The sequence below is a fragment of the Rhododendron vialii genome, chromosome 9a (assembly GCF_030253575.1).
Source record: "Rhododendron vialii isolate Sample 1 chromosome 9a, ASM3025357v1".
In the NCBI taxonomy this organism is placed as follows: domain Eukaryota; kingdom Viridiplantae; phylum Streptophyta; class Magnoliopsida; order Ericales; family Ericaceae; genus Rhododendron; species Rhododendron vialii.
Genome location: NC_080565.1, coordinates 7,734,154 through 7,753,400, shown reverse-complemented (window position 1 = coordinate 7,753,400; position 19,247 = coordinate 7,734,154). Strand labels below are relative to the sequence as shown.

At 40.2% G+C, this 19,247-nt stretch overlaps 1 protein-coding gene across 4 annotated transcripts in view; it reads right to left on the bottom strand.

Moving 5' to 3' along the window:
• Positions 1 to 2,547: 2,547 nt before the first annotated feature.
• The window catches only part of LOC131300340 (uncharacterized), a 36,759-nt gene continuing 20,059 nt past the window's right edge, over positions 2,548 to 19,247 (bottom strand). The window contains exons 11-18 of one of the 4 annotated variants that reach the window (XM_058326117.1): positions 19,164 to 19,209; positions 18,998 to 19,077; positions 14,801 to 14,914; positions 13,866 to 13,947; positions 12,833 to 12,958; positions 3,812 to 3,892; positions 2,999 to 3,124; positions 2,548 to 2,907 (exon numbers count right to left, since the gene is read on the bottom strand). In XM_058326117.1, coding sequence (XP_058182100.1) covers positions 2,836 to 2,907; positions 2,999 to 3,124; positions 3,812 to 3,892; positions 12,833 to 12,958; positions 13,866 to 13,947; positions 14,801 to 14,914; positions 18,998 to 19,077; positions 19,164 to 19,209 — 727 coding nt within the window. In that variant the 3' untranslated portion in view covers positions 2,548 to 2,835. Of the gene's footprint in view, positions 2,908 to 2,998; positions 3,125 to 3,811; positions 3,894 to 4,354; positions 4,382 to 10,815; positions 11,534 to 12,830; positions 12,959 to 13,865; positions 13,948 to 14,800; positions 14,915 to 18,997; positions 19,078 to 19,163; positions 19,210 to 19,247 lie in introns of those variants that run through there. The other 3 variants (XM_058326120.1, XM_058326119.1, XM_058326118.1) reach the window with 3 other exon arrangements.

Below are 19,247 nucleotides of genomic sequence, written 5' to 3'. Positions count from 1 at the left end.
GACCAGAATCTAATGAGCAAAGAAGAAACTGACACTAAAAAATTTCTGATTTTTTTTTTGGGGGATGTTAGAATCAATGAACATGAGATGAAATCATTGGAAGATTAAATTAATTTGGCACTACTGCTTCCAATGACGAGATTCACTTAATGAAGTCTGAGTTGCTAATGTACGTTTGATTGAATGAAGACCATTTTATATTAGTCGTCCAAATACACACCCTTGTAGGACTTGCACCTGGCACAAGCCAACGTCTTTCGTACATTTTTATTTTATTTTGACACATATATAGGGAGAGCAAAGCTACTATACGTACGGACACAAATCCAAACACAGTTGAGTCAGCTAGAACTATTTTATGCACTCGAGCCCTACTCGTGGAACGGTTGTGAACACATCTATCTGAGAGAGAGATCTTATAAATTGTGCAGACAGGTTTAGACAATTAGTCAAAATGTCACATATAATTTTATTCGGTTTGGATTTTGTGAGAGATTTATTGGAGGCGTAAGTGGAGAGAGATAGATAGAGAAAATTTATTAAAAATCATGCCCAAAAATTTTAAGACCCTAAGACGAACAAGGTCGGCATTGTTCGTACTTTAAGAAAGTCCCATTTTGACCAAGTACATGTGACATAAGTACATGTGACATTGGTAAAAGATAAAAATGATAATTGATAAGCAATGACGTTATACTGTATGTATCACAAATAAGGGACAGGTTTATTCACCAAGATGGATGATCCAACAGCAAGTTTAAAATTTGTGCCCGGCATTGTTACCAATGTACTTTCTACAATATAACCCCCTCTGTCTCAATTTAATAGTCCCTCATTCTATTTTACCAGATAAAAAATTAGTTGTATCTTTAAATTTGTAATAAATTTTATGTTGTACTCCCTCCGTCCCTTTTTAAATGTCCTGCTTCGTAACTCCAACTTATTAAAAAGACATCATCATTACTCCTTTCACATCAACTTTTTCCTCCACTTTCCCTACTTACCCATCATCATTACATTTTTACTCACTAACTTTTCAAAATAAAATCTACTTTTAGGGACAAAATAGACAATACACCAACTTTTACCCCCCTAACTTTACAAAATGGACACTTATTAAGGGACAGCCCAAAATGGAATACTGGACACAAAAAAAGGGACGGAGGGAGTATCAAATATAGATCTTGGTTGATAGATCTCGATTATAATAAAATATTTTCAAAATCGTATAAAAAATTATAAATTACAAGATATAATTAATTGAAAAGTGACTTAAACTTTCAAAAAAGACTGTTAAATCGGAACGGAAGGAGTACCTGCCATGAATTAAAAAACCTGTTGTGAGAAGTTCCAACTTAGTGGGAAACCCAATTTGTTCAATCACTTGATGAGGTGAGTCAACATTATTTACCGTGTAATTGGGCTAATTTTTTTTTAATAGGATGTGATTAGGCTAAAATTACATGGTAAGTCTCGATTAAATCTTTTTTTTTTTTTGGTGCGACCGTTATTGAAGAATGGTCAACCTCCTCCTCCCTAGCTACAACCTCATTTACTACTGACTCTGCAGTGTCATGTGCAGCTTTAGATAATATTGTTGTTGATACTTAAATATCATATACTTGGAGGATGCAATAAAGTAAAGATTTATGCGTATACTTGGACGGCCTGGATTTTATGGAAGAGTTTTACAAAATGAACCACTGATTGCCGAAATAGACGGTAAGATGGACACAGCTGCACGCTACCGTGTTCGCTCATAGCAGCCGCTTCCATACTAATATGGCATTTCGTTTCTCATATTAGATGCATGCATAGAAGGGCTGTGCTACGTGCACAGACTGCTGTGCACAGCAGCTGTGCACAGCAGCCTTTTCTTCCCGCCCTGGGTCGCACAAAGATGATCGGAGCCGCTCATTTTGTTCAAAATATGTCGTTTAAGGTCTCTGTAAAAAATGAGCTTCGTTCGATATCGTTAGAGGCGTTAACAAAACACCCAAAATCACTTCAAAATTTAGCCTAAATTCTGAAGTGATTTTGGGTGTTTTGTTAACGCCTCTAACGATATCGAATGAAGCTCATTTTTTACAGAGACCTTAAACGACATATTTTGAACAAAATGAGCGGCTCCGATCATCTTTGTGCGACCCGGGGCGGGAGGAAAAGGCTGTTGTGCACAGCAGTCTGTGCACGAATCATTTCTGTGCATAGAAATACGTTCTTCTTTCCTTCACTTCTTCTCTTTCACTTCACTTTTTACAACTCAGTTTCCAACATTCTTAATTTTCTCCTAATCAAATGGATAGGGGAAAATGACGGGAATAGCTATCTACTATTAGAAAACCAAATTAAACACTCACATATTTGTTGTTTCCGCGCATTGTTCACTCTTACAGAACCACTTGCGTTGTACTTTACCTACGTTGTTGTAACGTGAATCCAACAGGAATGTCAGGACAATATCATCGTTATTCGAGTTGTGTTCAACAATATCATACGTAAAAAAGGATGATGATGAACTTTTAGCATCATGTTCCAGATACAGAGTGGCTACAAAGCAATATCTATTAAAAAAAAAACAAGTATAGATAACAGATCCTAACAACCTTTTCAAGTTCATGTGATTATGTACGTTAATTTTACAATCACATTGTCACAAGCTGCACACATTTTTGCAGTTCGAAAACCAAAAGGGATATTCATTTTTATTGGATACATATACATACACTTTGTGACTATTTTGATACCATGCCCTGTTTCAACCTAAAGAATATTTCAGTATCTACCCAAGAGAGCAGATTCAAGCCCGGATGTGTTATGTGCAATATGAATTTGTCAAGTGATTGACATGCTACCTTTTTCATCCGCTTGTGATCTCGCAACCGTTTGGTAATTTGTTCTCACATGCTGTTAAGGAAACAAAATCCAAAGAAAACAAATTAGGTGATACATTGCTCTACTAGAAAGCGCATACTATATGATTAAGTCCAGCTAGTACCTCGAGCAGTGAAATGTAATAAAAATCCTCCATGTGCTGCATAAGAGCACTCCCATCTCTGATCGCGAGAAAAATGTTTATCTCTGTATTCAATATTTTCTCAATGAGTTCTTTCTCACCTTTCATCTGCAAACAATATGCATCAGAACAGTCAGAATTGAACCTCTTAACACCGAAATGGAAAAATAACGTCAGCAAATTGAGACTGTAGAAGAAAAACACCAAGTGACAAAGTTGAACACAAAAATAAGGTGGATAATGGTGCGTTGGCTACCCTCTGTGTCCACATGAGCTCAGTTAGCTCATATCTACACAAAATTGTTGTTCAAACCACGTCTACAGTTGTTGTATAATAAGCTGGCATGGGTCTTTGTAATGTGTATGTTCGAGGCTTCTAGCTTGAACGGGAGTGCAACAATATAGTGCGGGGTGGATAGGTTTTTGTATCATATCACTCGTCACTATATATTAAAATGTTACGTGTGTATTAAGGTTAAGTAACTAACCCTAAGCACTTCTCGCACGGTATAACATGCAATTACTTTCTAGGAATAGTTGCTACTATGAAAATATATGCTAACTTTGAGAAGTATGAGAAAGATGTGGCTCAATCTGAATTTATAGGTCGTCCATACTGGCATTCGGATATTTCTCATTTCATTTCCGTAATAATTCATACGAAATTCATACTTAAGTTAACCTGTATTCTTCTGATTCTCTTGTTTATTCTGTGGCTCAATGGCACTTGCCCTACACATATGCAGAAAAAGAGTAATTGAACCAAAACAAAAAAAGAAGGGACAAGGAACATACAAATTCACTGACAAGAGCATCAGGTGTGGACTCTCCAAGAACATCACCTCGGTAGCCATCTTCCAGAAGCTCCATGTTTTCCTGAAACAATTTGTATTCAGCAGATAATACTATCTACTACTTTTGATCCAAAAAAATGTTCAACTAACTATCTATTGCAAACACAATTTTCTGTCTTCATGAGGCCATACCGAGAATATGGGGGATGGACATGCAAATACATTTTGTGTTTGGACGGTTATACATGATCTCACACACTACGGGCCTCATATGTATTTACAGGAAGCTAAAAATGTGCCAGATATCTACCCGAGAAAGAGAATGGGAAAAACACACTAATTGTGCCAGATATATCTGGTTGTACCCCTTGCCTTGTAAAGGCGAGGTCAAGGGTTCGAGTCTATGGAGAGACACCCTTTGGTTTTTAAATTTGCCATATAGTATGCGCTCTCTCTCTCTCTCTCTCTCTCTCTCTCTCTCTACATCACTCATTAAATGAATAACCTTCCTTGGACAATCCCTGCTCAAAGAAGTAAATAGCTTCCGGGGCTTCAAATCTCAACCATTCACCTATAAACACAGTATGTCACAACCGGCATTCTTCATCAAATTGTCAGCTATCAGTACATCTTCATGGGGTGCTATCCAAGCAAAGAAAATCTCTTTGGAAGGAGCCTTTGATGGCCATATCCCTTCCATAGAAAGAGTAAAGGAGGCATTCACGTCTTGAATAAGACCCCAGTCAAGTTTACTATACAACCACACACAAAAGTTCCATTTCAAATTAACATGCTCCATCTTAGACATGTCCTGATGTCCTTCAACATGAAACGAAGATGCCTCTAAACCACTGCAATACCATAAAACTTTGGAAACCACCCCCAACCTCAAGACCTTTGGCTGCACCAAGAATCCTGCTTCAGGGCTGAATACTGATTATATAGTAAAAAGCATAAGCCGATATTATTCAAAGGAAAGTGCAGCAAATACTGATTGTGTAGGACAGTAGGAGTAATCTTGAAAATTCATGGTGGACAACTTTGAACCTAATGTCAATACTAAGGAGAAGAAACCAAATCCTAAATGATTTCTTTTGTGCTGGGAGGAACGTTTCCTGCAGCATAGATGGAGCAATTTAAGTACCAATTATCTACAGCCCTTGATTTAGAATTTCGAATATCTACAGCCCCTGAACTTGCCCTCTCAAACTCAAACCGAGACTGAGCTAACTCTTTACTAGATTCATGTTGCCTGGAAAATAATTAGCTTGTTGTAAGGAATAGAAAGAAGTGTATAGGGTGTTAACTAACCCTAACACGAGAGAGCTTTATTTATATTACGTGGTGACTAGTTACATAGTGTAACCAACGAATGTGGGACTTAGTCTAAACTCTATTCTAACACTCCTCCTCAAGTTGGAGAATAAATATCACGGAATCTCAGCTTATTACATAACAACTTTAAACGTGGTTTAAATAACGGTTTGGTGAAGATATCTGTCAACTGAGCTCCTCTAGACACGAAAGGGGTAGCCTTTAGCACTGGACCGAGCAACAACAGTTTGTTTCTTGCTCTTCCAGGTAACTAGATTTCCACCAATAAAAGTATAGTACCCAGTTGTTGACCATTTGATAGACCGTGATCCTGCCCAATAAGCGTCGGTAAAGGCTCAACACGCAAATGACCATTTGAACGATAAAATAGGCCACATCCAGGAAAGCTTTGAGATACTTCACAATACGAAGACAAGCTTCCCAATGTGGAAGACGAGGAGCTGACATGAACTGACTTACCATACTGACAGCAAATGAGACATCAGGCCGTGTATTTGTGAGATAATTCAACTTGCCAACCAAGCGACGATAACGGTCTGGATGAGGAAATATCTCCCCCGATCAACACACAGTTTGACATTTGGATTCATAGGAGTCTCCACAGGTTTTGCACCCAATAAACCAGTCTCCTCTAGAATATACAGCGTATACTTTCTTTGGGATAGACTGATCCCTTCCTTGAATCTTGCTACCTCAATACCCAATAAATATCGTAGCTTACCCAAATCTTTGGTGTGAAACTGACGCTGTAAAAACTGTTTCAGCTCATCAATACCTTTCTTATCATCCCCAGTAATAAAAATATCATCCACATACACAATCAACACTATTTTCCCCCGATCTGACTGAATAGAGAAGACAAAATGATTAGAATGAGAGCGACGCATACCAAACTGCAACACAGCATCACTAAACTTGCCAAACCAAGCTCAAGGTGACTGCTTAAGACCATAGAGGGCTTTGCGAAGGTGACACACCTGAAAACACTCCCCCTAAGCAACAAACCCAAGAGGTTGCTCCATATACACCTCCTCGAGCAGGTCACCGTGTAGAAATGCATTCTTGACATCCAACTGAAACAAGGGTCAATCAAGATTGACGGCCATAGAAATAAGAACGCAAACAGAGATAAGCTTGGCCACTGGAGAGAAAGTCTCCGCATAATCAACTCCATATGTCTGGGTATAGCCTTTGGCCACAAGACAGGCTTTGTACCGTTCGACCGTGCCATCCAGATTATACTTGACTGTAAATACCCACTGACAACCAACAGTAGACTTTCCGCCAGAGGAATCAACTCCCAAGTGCCATTGTCATGAACAGCAGACATCTTAGCTTCCATAGCTGTCTGCCACTCAGAAACAGATAAGGCCTCCTAAACGATGTTAGGAACAAAAATGGACGAAACAGAAGTAGTAAAAGCACGAAGGGACCGAAATAGATGATCACGGGAAACAAACCAAGCAATAGGATGAGAAGTGCAAGACCGAATACTTTGTTAAAAGCGATAGGAAGACCAGGTGAAAGGGGAGGGGGAGGTGGTGGTGGTGAAACTAGATCTTGGGACGGAGGAGGCGCAGCGCCAAGCACTGGTGGGACTGTTAATCTTTTTCGTTGAGGAACATATACCTGTAAGGGTGGCACAGAAACCGGAGGAACATCTATAGGAATAACATACTCAGACTCAGGTGTACCTGAGAAGAATGGCAATGACTCGTTAAAGGTAACATCAGCACACACAAAGTGACGACAAAGAGAGGGTGAGTAACACTTATACCCTTTTTGAGTGCGCGAATAACCGAGAAAGACACCGGATCGATCGGGCGTCAAGTTTGTCCCGGTCAAGATCAAGGGCATGAACATAGCACGCGCACCCGAATACCCGAGGCCGAGGGGGTAATGAGTGGAGAGGACGTTCAAGAAATAAAACCTTGTGAGGTATTTGACCACTAAAAACAGTGGAGGGCATACAGTTAATCAAGTAACAAGCTATAAGAACATCATAACTCCAATAAGACTTAAGGACCTGCATTTGTATTAACATGGAATGCATAACCTCATATAAGTGTCGGATCTTGCCTTCGGCAACCCCATTTTGTTGTGGAGTCTGAGTGCAAGAAGACCGGTGAAGAATCCCATGATCATCAAAAAAACGAGAAAGAGCATTATGAAAATATTTGCGTTCATTATCTGAACAAAATATACGAATGCAAGTATCAAACTGAGTCATTATTTCTGTATAAAATGACTTAAAGACAGAAGACAACTCTGATCTCGTTTTCATAAGATAAAGATATGTAACACGAGAGAAATCATCGACAAAAATAACATAATACTGAAAACCAGCTATAGTGGGAACATGAATAGGACCCTAAATATCCGAATGTACTAACTGAAAAGGACGCGACACACGACGCTCAACCCTAGGATAAAAAGACACTCAACGGTGTTTACTAAACTCATAGACTTCACATTGCAAATCCTTAACATTGCTACATGATGGCACCAGACGCTTCAAATTTTGAAGAGAGGGACCAGACAACAATGTTATTGATATGGTGATAAATGATGACTAAAGAGCAACAGACGTAGGATAGATGTCATTTGCAAAGTAATATAGGCCTCCACGTTCAACCCCCACCAATCTTCCTCCCCGTCTTTAGATCATGAAACACACAACCATGAGGAGAAAAAGTGACGAAGCAGTTTAAAGACTTCGTAAGCTTACTAACAGACAAAAGATTAAATGCAAAACGAGGAATATGTAAGACAGAGTCCAAAGTAAGAGGGGAATTAATAGGAACTGAACCCAAACCAGTAATCTCAGTGGTGGAACCATCGGCTAAGGTAACACGAGATGATGTACCAACAGACTGACAACTAGAAAAGATAGTAGAAGTACCGGTCAATTGATTAGAAGCACCAGAATCAATGACCTAAGGGTTTGGAGAACGAGAAGATGCAACACAAGCAGCAGAGGAACCTGTCTGAGTGAGCGTAGCAGTAGAGGATGAAGTCTGATTGGACACCAAGACGTTGATACTTCTCTGCAGAAATAGTCACCACAGTGTCGGCAGTATGAGGAAGCGGCTTAACATCCTCAGAAATAGCAGCCTGATGAGCCTGAGGAAAATCATAGAGATCATAACAAGTCTCAATGGTATGATTGGTTCCCCCACAATAAGTACACAATCAGGAATCACAGCCACGACCACGGCCACCTCCCCTTGACATGCAACCTCCAAAACCACGGCCAAAACCATGAGCACCAAAATCAGAATCACGACCACCAAAACCACAGCCATTAAACCCAGAATCACGACCATGACCACTAATCCCAGAATCATGGCCATAACCACGACCACGGCTGAATGAAGTACCAGAAATAGTGGAAGCCAATGCTGAACAATTAAGAGATGGTGCAGACCCAGGTACAAAAGACTGGCAAATGCTACTAAATATCTTGCTGAGAAATGGTAAATCGCGAGCCCCCAATAGCTGATTATTAATAGGACCATAAGTGGTTGATGCACTAGATATAAACCGAGCAACCTACATACGCTCACATTGGCGCCACATGACCTGAACATCAGAGGAAATCAGCTCACATATATTAAGCTCCTCACAGATACCACGGAACTTAGAATAATAAAACTCCAAAGATAAGTCACCCTGTGAGGTAGAAAACAAGGACCGATGAAGATCATATGTGCGACGGAGATTGTTAACACCAGAATACATCTCTTGAGCCTGTGTCCATACTTGTTTGGCCGTAGGTAAGAAAACCAGCGTGCTAGCCTAAATATTAGTATCCACAGATACCCATGCCTCATATGTAGAAGTAGTTGCTGCGGGTGGATCACCTGTCAAATAATGATAAAGTTTCTGACCCACATAATGAACCTCAACTGCTCTAGCCTAAACAACATAATTCTTACCATTCAAGGGGGTGGAGGTAATGGACCACCACTCACGAAACTGAGAAGAACTAGACAAACTACCAACAATAGTGGAGCTACAGGTAGCGCCAGAACTAGACTTTGACTCATCCATTGCACCGAATTAACAGCCACCAATAAGAATTAACAAGATCAACCAATAGCAGCCACAACTACCAACAAATGGTCAAATACAATAGTTACCCGACACTATCAGTAGCAAAAACCATATGCAATCGACCAATTAATCAAACCAACATATCAGACGCACCATAACTGCCAATATACCACATGGTAGAGCTACTTGACAAAGAAACAGTTAAGGATGAGGAAGATATCACAGGAGAGTGTGAACACGACTGGAAAGCACTGATAGTAACAGATCTGAACATCCTCGAAGCAAAAACACAAAAACAGGGCTTGGAAATCATGAACATGACTGGAAATAACAGAAACAGGGCTTGGAAATGACTCACCGGAGGTCGGCGATTAGGCCTGAGCAAAAAACCCGAACCGACCCAAACCAACTCGAAGGCATACGGATGGTTTCGATCAAGGATTTAGACGGCCCTCGGTTTCCCAGATGCTAAATATTCGATTTTCAGTTCGGCCTTCGGATGCAGGCAATCCCAACCCATCGAACCCGAACCGTCCGATCAAAATTAGCTAGGTACACACTACACCTGGCATAATCCCAACACATGACTATTCAACACATGACTTTTCAGATTCCTCAGTGCAAAAGGTGGATCTGGTCCCCGAGTACTACTTCTCTCTCTTCCCTCTCTAATTCCCCCTCATCTCTCCTCTGCAATTTTGAAACCTGGTGCACGACTCCAAGCAGACGACCCTCTCTCATCATTCTTTCTTCTCCGTTCTCTCTGCAATGGGTGAAATGGATGCATAACACGCGACCACCATGAGCCTCAGCCGCACCACCATCGCGTCCACGGCCTCTCTCTCTCTAGATTTGAGCCTCCACCTCTGCCGTGAGCGTTCGTTCCATTCCAGACAAAAGGCACACCGTTGTGGCATCGCCTCCATCATCTCTCTCAATTTTTTCTTGGGTTTTGCACTTTTTGCTATTTTTTCGGTTGTGTTCCGCCAAAATTGAGTTTTGATTTGTTCTGAGTCTTCTGTCTTTTGAGATTCGTTTGGCCCAGCCCTGATGGCCCCGACCGACCCGACCAAAATACTCGATTTTCTGGACGGTTTTCACAATACCTCGATTCGGTTGCGGGTCCTCAAAAGTTCTACCCGATGTAGTTGGGTTGGGTGGCGGGTTCGATGCAAACCCGACTTGCCCTGACCCATGTTCACCCCTATCGGCGATGGTCGCCGGAGTCGGACAAAGAGTCACCGGAGGCAAATGAAGGGTGGCGCGACAATTTCGCGAGTACCCAGTGCTCGACGAGAGCTATTCTGGCGCTGATGAAGGTCAACGGTGATTGGGTTGGTGACGTTGAAGGTCAATGTTGACTAGGTGAGGGTTGTCGGTGGCTGGGTGAGGGTTTTAGGGACTGGATTAGGGTTATCGGTGTGGAAGATGTACAGTGGTGATGGAGGATGATGCACGGCAGTGTTGGTGGGCTAGGGTTTCAACAGATGACGGTGGAGATGATGTACGACAGTGATGGTGGTGAGGTAGGGTTGTGGTGTTAACTAACCCCAACACGAGAGAGCTTTATTTATATTATGTGGTGACTAATTACATAGTGTAACCAACCAATGTGGGACTTAGTCTAAACTCTATTCTAACATAGCTAAATAGGAACTTAACTTCCATTGGAGTTAAGTCAACAATTACTACTGAAATAAGCCCATAGTATTTTGAAGGAAAATCGTTCTAGTGCCAAGTGTGGGTGAGCAATCTGGTTTTGCTCTTGGATCTCTAGTACTGACTAGATTTGGACCTTCCTCCTTGAGACCTTGTTCATAAGCCTGCAAGGTTAACCATAAGTTAGTGCCTAGCTGGTTGTAAGTAGCCGGAAGGCACTCTGATGCCTATGTAAGTCTCAACTCAAGAGAAGTACAAAACTCTCTTGTCAATAGTAATGGCGTACCTCTCTAGAATTTTGTTCTGTACTTCGTATAGTGAGTCTAGACTGAGGCTCAAAGTAATTGTGTGCTAGGCACATGCCTTGAGACATCAGGCCCTAACCGCCTTTAGGATTGACGTAATGCATGATGCACCGAGTGCCACATGGACAGACTTCACGTGACCGAACTACTCCACCTGGCATCCACGCGGATCCATTGTATCTTTGTCCAAGTCAGACCTACTCCAACTCGGTCCGGCCAAGGCCTAGCTTCCACCATGCTACTGGCTTGGGCTTACGCGCCACACACCCATACCAGCATGTCTGCCCAAGCGTGACTTGCTCGGCCCAATCGCTCTAGGCTTTAGGCTGCTCGTTCGGTAGGCCCCATGTCTGTTCCAGTTCAGCCCACTACACAAAGTTATAGCCAAAAATACAGATAGTGTATTGCAGTTATATTGTCAACTCTTGGTGGACATTTTTGAACCCAAAGTCACTTGAAAGTTGAAACGGAGAGGAAACCAATTCCTAAATGTTTCCTATCAGGCATGTTAAGGCATCCAACTCAAAACCAATTGGCCATGGGGGAAGAGGCCACCCAGGTTCATATACGAAACCGATGTGGAACAAATTGCAACACTCCCCCCTACATGAGCGACCCCCGACTCGCTCGTGGAGAGGTCAAAAAAGGATTCAGAATCACAGCGAAACAAAGTGCAACTATGGCACAAACAAAGCAAAAAAGCCTCAGAAAACCTAGCTCTCATCCCATGTTAAAGCATCCAACTCAAAACCAATTGACAATGAAGGGAGAAGCAGCCCAGGCTCATATCCTAGTTTTCGAGGTGATAATTAACCGATGTGGAACAAATTCCAACACTCTCCCGCATGTGCGATCCTTGACTCGCATGTGGAGAGGTCAACAAAGGTTCCAGCACATACAAATCACAGTGCAGCTATGGCACAAAGGGAAAAAGCCTCTGAAAACCTAACTCTGATATTATGTTAAAGCATCCAACTCAAAACTAATTGGCTATGAGTGGAGAGGCCACCCGACTCATATATTAATTTTGGAGGTTATAATTATCCAATGTGGGACAAGCTTTGCATGTGCGACCCCTGGCCTACACTTGGAGAGGTAAACAAAGGATTCATAACATAGGGATCACAACGAAACAAGGTGCACTTAAGGCACAAACAACGGGCCAATCAATCAAGAGAGTCTTGTCCAAAAGCCTCTGAAAGCCTAGCTCTGATACCATGTTAAAGCATCCAACTCAACCAATTGGCAATGAAGGGAGAGGCCACCCAAGCTCATATACTAATTTTCGATGTGATAATTAACCAATGTGGGACAAATTTCAACAAGGCAAAAAGGACCGTTTCCTGCAGGATAGATGCCGTAATTTCAAAATTTTCTAGCAACAAACAAACATTCTACAGTTTCAACTTAATCATGCAACTAGTGCTGCACAATGATAGTCATGATTGCAAACTATGAATATCTACAGCTTTTGAAATGCCCCTCTCAAACTTAAACCAAGGAGTTGAGCTACTTTTTTTATGAATAGAAAATGGACATAAATTTAATGCGGAGTAGCATTCAATATCAATATCTTTCAGCTTGAGAGGCATTCATTGTGCTTTAATCTTCCTTGTAGGAAAGGCAAGGAGAAGGGGAAAAAAAGATGAAATCCAAAAAAAACCCACCATAGCAATTTTTAGATCTCCAGGTGCTAGATAAACAGGTTGAGCTACATGGCAATAACCCATCAAGCGGGGGATTGTAGGTATGATGTCTCTGTGGTTGACAACTCTCCAGCTATCTTTCACTTTCTGCAATGTAATCAGCAAAAAATAAATAAAAATTGGCAAGACAGTTAGAAGCAATAAAAGTATGTCATAACAATCAGATTACTTATTTTCTAATTACTGATGCTGCAATCATTTTTCTTGTGCTAGATGGACTAATTTGAGCATCCTCAATGAATGCCCCGGACCAGGGTCATTTAGTGGGTAGTTCGCTAAGCATATTCCGGGCTTCTTGCCTAGGTAAGAGTTCCAGACGTATAATGATGTCTTGGAATGTCAATGGCCAGAATAAAACTAATAACTTTCTTGACATCATCCAAAGCTTAGGATTCCAAAGAGACACAAAACCTAATACTTACCCAGATCCAGCTCTACAGTTGACCAATAACGAGGAACACTATGATAAACATAAACCTCAGCATTCCATGCATCATCCGATCACCATACTGAAATAGGCATCTACGCCCTCATCATAGCTCACTTAAAAGGTAACTTCAGTTCGTGTATTTTGTTGACCTTAGGAATGTTTTATTGCTGCTCTATTTCAATAGGATGTTAAGTTACTATCAAGATTAAATACAATACTTCTTCCTTCTTTTGCAACTTTTCACTTACTTCAGACCATGAAGGCAATAAAGATGATGTATAATAATAACAATGTGTAATTTGACTTTGCCATCATGGCAGTCTATTTTTCGCAGGGAAAATTCTATGAATTCAGCCAAATAGGTTGTGTAGTGACAAGTTAACATGACATATGACTCAAAATCTGATTTTTCTGGTGAAAAGACTGGAAACAGCATTTGCATTGTATTACAATACGAAATGGCTACAAGGAAAGTAAACCACAGGGAAGAAAAAAGGCAAAGCCTTTGTCAACATTTATCGAATAGAAAAAAAGGCTTGAGATCAGAATCAGAAAGTACAGTACCTCGTTGTATACTTCTGCAAATTTATTGTTTCCAACTCTGGGAGATCCAAAGTTATACATGCTCACAGAAACTGCCCCTTCCCTAACAAGAACAGAGAAGTAAGAATAGTCCTATATGAACTGATTTTCCTAACTGTCATAAAGGAAGTAAATAAGAAAAAATGCAGGATTGCATTTGACAGGTTTAGTGAAGTAAACAGATAGGTAAATGGAAAGGTCATTGAGGGGAGTCGCGAGGTAGGTTTAGGAAGAGAGGCAAGTAGTTCCATGAATGGATGCAATGGACTACTTTCCTAGGCTCTAATCTAAGGGCATCCCAAATGGAAAGATGGACCTGTTAAGTTACCAATTGTCCCAAAACCTTAAGCTGTTAGGATGGGCCCAACAATGTATATCAAGCTATCTAACACCCTCCCTCACTTGCAACCCCGTCTTGCACGGGGAGATGCAAATTTCCATAGATAGAGCGAAATAGAATATGAAGGGCACAAGCAGAATTCAAACGGGTAACAAATGCAAACAGAAAGACTTGAACCCAAGACCTTTCCCAACTAGAGCTCTGACACCATGTTAAGTTACCAATTGTCCCAAAACCTTAAGCTGTCAGGAAATGGACCCAACAATGTATATCAAGCTATCTAATAGGACTAGCAACTAGGAATGGAGGGAGTATCTTATTACATGACATGCACTGACTTGTAAATCCAGAGTCCCTTAAATGTGAACGAGCAGAGTTTACACAACATTTCAAATCAGCAAGCCAAGAAAGTCAAAATTGGCAAAAGGCCATTTGACTGAACACTTCCAAGATAGAAGAAATAGAAATGCCTTTCAAACTATTTGCATTCTGGAGAGCCTGGTTCCCTATGTGCATTAACATAACAAATGAAAGGATCAGGCCAAGCTAAGTACATAAATGGAGAAAAATAACTCACTTGGCTAATTGGCTTGATGAAAGTTCAAGAGCAAGGAGCGTAGCTAATGCACCCCCTAAGCTATGGCCAGTCACGTAAATATGCCATTTGTTTAGTGGCTTAACACCATCATCTCTGCATAAAAACATCCAGCTTTTGCTTTGTAAAGGATAAATTTCACAGTTCAGCTTGAAGGTGTAATGTGGTGAATTTTTTATCCAGACGGATAACAATAATTACTTGCATGCGAATGTGCGTTGGAAAAAGTATTTCTATGTCATAAAATAGAACTGTCAAGAAATAGCTCTCCTATAAGTTTAAGGCCAATGCAGAGGGCACTCCAAAAATAGAAACAACCAATAAGAAGTCTAAAAAGTCAAAACACATAATCTAGAAAGGATTACCAAGATCCCTTCAGGTCATAGCTGTACCACAAAAAGAAGTTGGGTAACTAAACATTCAAGTCATGAAACTTTTGTATGATTTACTACGTCATCTACACCCTCAAGTCTTCACCTCATTCTTCAACTTACAAATTGGACTAATGCTGTGTAAAAGCGAACCATGTTACATGGAAAATACAATTAGTGATGTAACCTCTGCATGACTCGATTTTAGTCATTTGCACTAGCAGCTACAGCTATGGTACTGGGTTTGCTCTCCTCTCTGTTATTTTTCCTTACAGGAAACTGCTAAAATCCAGCTGCTAAATATAGGGACGCGTTATAAAATCTTGTGAGTGTAAGAAATGAATTTTCTAAAAGAATTTCATCAACCTTTGGGTGTTATGGGGCCTCAAAGAAGTATACAGAGATGGTGCATTGATAACATATATGATAATGGCCCTTCAACAAACTCTCTGTAAATCCCCTTAAGTAACAAGATATAAAAGCTCCCCTGATCCTCCGTTAACAGCTTGATGTAAACAAATAAAGTAACGTCCTGTTGCTGAAGCCAAGAACAATACTGGTAAATGCCTCTCAAAGAATTAGGTGGATTTATAACATGGCGAAGTGGCCTGGAAAGGATTTTGTTGTACTTTGTCTCATATTATGTTGCTTTTAGGTTGTGTAACTGTTGGAGCATGTTTCAAACAAAGATACACTATTTGGTGTTTTCTTATTGGTGGAGGAATACTGGTGTAGTGGTGTTCCTTATTCATCTTATTAGGCCTATATAGATATGAGTTTGAAGTCAACGAAAATTGACCACAAGGGGTTCTTTGTGAGATAGAGAAAGTGTGGATTTTGGTCTATGAACATAACTTTTTGGGGCTCAACCTTTTAAATATTTTCTTCTCATATTTGTTCGTTTTTTTCAACCCATTAATAAATCCAAACACACCCACTAGAAAATAGACCCAACCCAGCCCGTTTATTGGTTGGGTTAGAATGAGTCCTAACCCATTTATTAACTTGGTCTCAATTAAACCTCAATTGGGCCAACTTAAATGACCCAATAAGTCATGAACATAAACCAAGAAAATAACCCTTCATTAGTCGATCTCCTCCCTCTCTCTCGACCTCTCTTGCCAACTGAATTGGGTCTCGTTCATTAGAGGATTTTCAGGTAGGGGTGTCAAATGGTGGGTTTGGGCCAAATTGGGTAAGTTGTAAATGGGTTGGGTCTTTAATGGTTCATTTTGACCCATTTAAAACCGATTAGTTATGAGCCTAATTACCCATACCCAACCCAAACCATTTAATTAAAATCAAACCTCACCCGCCCATTAACCCAATTACATACTCCATATATTAAAACTTTAAAATGACTAACATACCCATGTACACTGAAACCCATATACAAATGATCATATTACCCCTATACATCTAAATGACTAAAATACTCATGTACAATAAAATTATCATATTATCCTACATACTAAAATGACCAAATTAAGTGTTTTTTTTTCCCACTCTTCACATCTCTTAACAAGTTCTAGATCCAAACACAACCCGTCAAAACAAGTGCTTATCACAGAAGTAGAGCAGAAATTCTCTCCAAGAAAATCAACTACCATCAATGAATTCACCTTTCCATGCACTTTTACCAACTTATAGTTTAGCTGTAAGGGTCAAACCCAAACCCTCCATGCAGCTTCTAGGAATCATATAAAATACATGAAACTTTGCCACAATCAAAACAGAAACAACTGTGAAAGAGACACGAGAACACATTTATAGGAAAAAGGAATTCCATCTCTCCATAGAATATATAGATCCAAAGTTAGCGTAATTAATAGCAATTACTTCCTGTCAAAAAAGTGAAAACAGCTAAACTTTCGAAAACCCACACGAAATCTGCATTTCTCTGGAAACTGGTATGTTCAGCATAAATTTAGTACCCAATTTCAATATCAGTGTTCTACAACCACAAGAAAAGAGGTCCTGAGCCATCTTACACTGCAAGTTCTTTCGATCAAGATATTACTACTCTACTTCTGTGATAAGCACTCATTTCGACAGGTTATGTTTGGATATAGAACTTGTTAAGAGATGTGAAGAGTGGGAAAAAAAACATTTAATTTGGTCATTTTAGTATATAGGAATAATATGGTAATTTTAGTGTACATGGGTATATTAGTCATATAGATGTATAGGGGTAATAAGGCCATTTCAGTGTACATGGGCATGTTAGTCATTTTAAAGTTTGAATATATGGAGTATGTAATTGGGTTAATGAGTGGGGCGGGTTTTATTTTAATAAATGGGCCGGGTTGGGTATGGCTAATTGGGCTCATAACTAATGGGTTCTAAATGGGTCAATGACCCATTAAAGACCCAACCCACTTACAAACTACCCAATTTGGCCCAAACCAACCCATTTGACACCCCTAATTTCCATGATGACTATAACCTCACCTCACCTCACCTCACCTCATGGAATTTTTTTTTTTAAAAGTTACACATGTGTATTCGTACGATTAGTTCTGAGTTTTAACATTGTATCAAACTTAGAGATAATTTTGGACAAGACATTGTTGATTGAAAGCCCCTTTGTTTGTGCCTGAGTTGTTATCCCTATGTCGACCCTTTGTTAACTCTTCACAAGCAGTGTTCTAAATGGCAGCCACCCAGGCCGCCTAGGCGCTTGGAGTTACCCTGCCGCCACACCAATAGCCTTTGGCGTTTGATTTGGCGCCCAGGGAGGTTTGGCGGTGTTTGACAGCCGCCAAGGCGGGCTTGGTGCGGTCTTGGTGGCCTTGACGGGCCTTGACGGCGGCGGCGGCGGCCTTGGCGGCGGCGGCGGCGGCGGCGACTTTGGAGGCCTTTGGCGGCCTAAATATATATATATATATAAAATAATACGAGGGAGGTGAGCGAAGCCCTGCTACTTATTGTCTTATTCAACTTATTTGCTAGTTGTTACTACTTAATTTCATTTGGGTTTGTACTTTGAAGTTTGAACTTGCATTATGGATACATGGAATATAGTTTGATTGGCTAATGGTTTGTTAAAAAAATAAAAAATAAAAAATTCCGCCGAATTGCTTGGTGCCGCCTAGGCGGCTTGGCGCTTGGAGGTGGGTCTCCGCCCGACTACCGCCAAGCGCCATTTAGAACATTGTTCACAAGTGAGTCAGGAGTCACACATGCGAGGTAGTGCTGGAGCTTCTCCCATACTGGTTTATTATTACCTACAAAACCTGTAGATGAGCCAAAGCGGCCTATCTTGATTGCCAATTGATTTTAAGTTGGATGGTATAGTACACAATCTTTATGGCCACAATAATTAAATGTAAGTGGTTATTATTGAAAAGAAATGGAAGACTCAAAACTATGTCGAGCTCCATACTTGAATTTTTTTACTACAGTTAAATGAAAATGGTGACCAAATCTCATATGAAGAGGTTAACCCTCAATAATGTCCATAGCTAACTTATGGACCAATTAAGAAAAAAAAGGTAAATATGGGAAAAGCCAGAAATTAAAATAAAATGAAGAATAAACAGTTAGCTAAGGTCAAAGATCCAGGAAGTACAAAATTCAATCTCACTAATAATGCACTTCAATGCTTGCAAAGTAAACAAACGTATTTTAAGTGGATTACAGGAAAGATGAGGAAAGCTATAATGTAGCAAATTCAAATCACCTATGAAGTTAACTGCAGAAGAGTGATTATACAGATAAGCAAGTCAAATGGACTACCTGAATTATCAAGTTATTGGCCTGAAAAGTTAAGCGAAGTCAAATAGATTCTTACAATCATACAACTTACATGTATGCCACTGCCTGTTTAATGAGAAAGAGGATCCTTGTCCTGACTGAATCATATGCACTTAAAAAACCACTATGAACCTGAAGAACCATATTTCTAGTCAGTAAACAACCCATCCATAATTTAAGTGAACGTGCAGTATAGATATAAAAATTTGTGGTGATACCTGAACTTCTTGCTTGAAATCCCCACCTATCCTCTCAGGATTCAGCCTATAGAGGTAGAAGATAAGTCAGTAATAGCAAGGAAA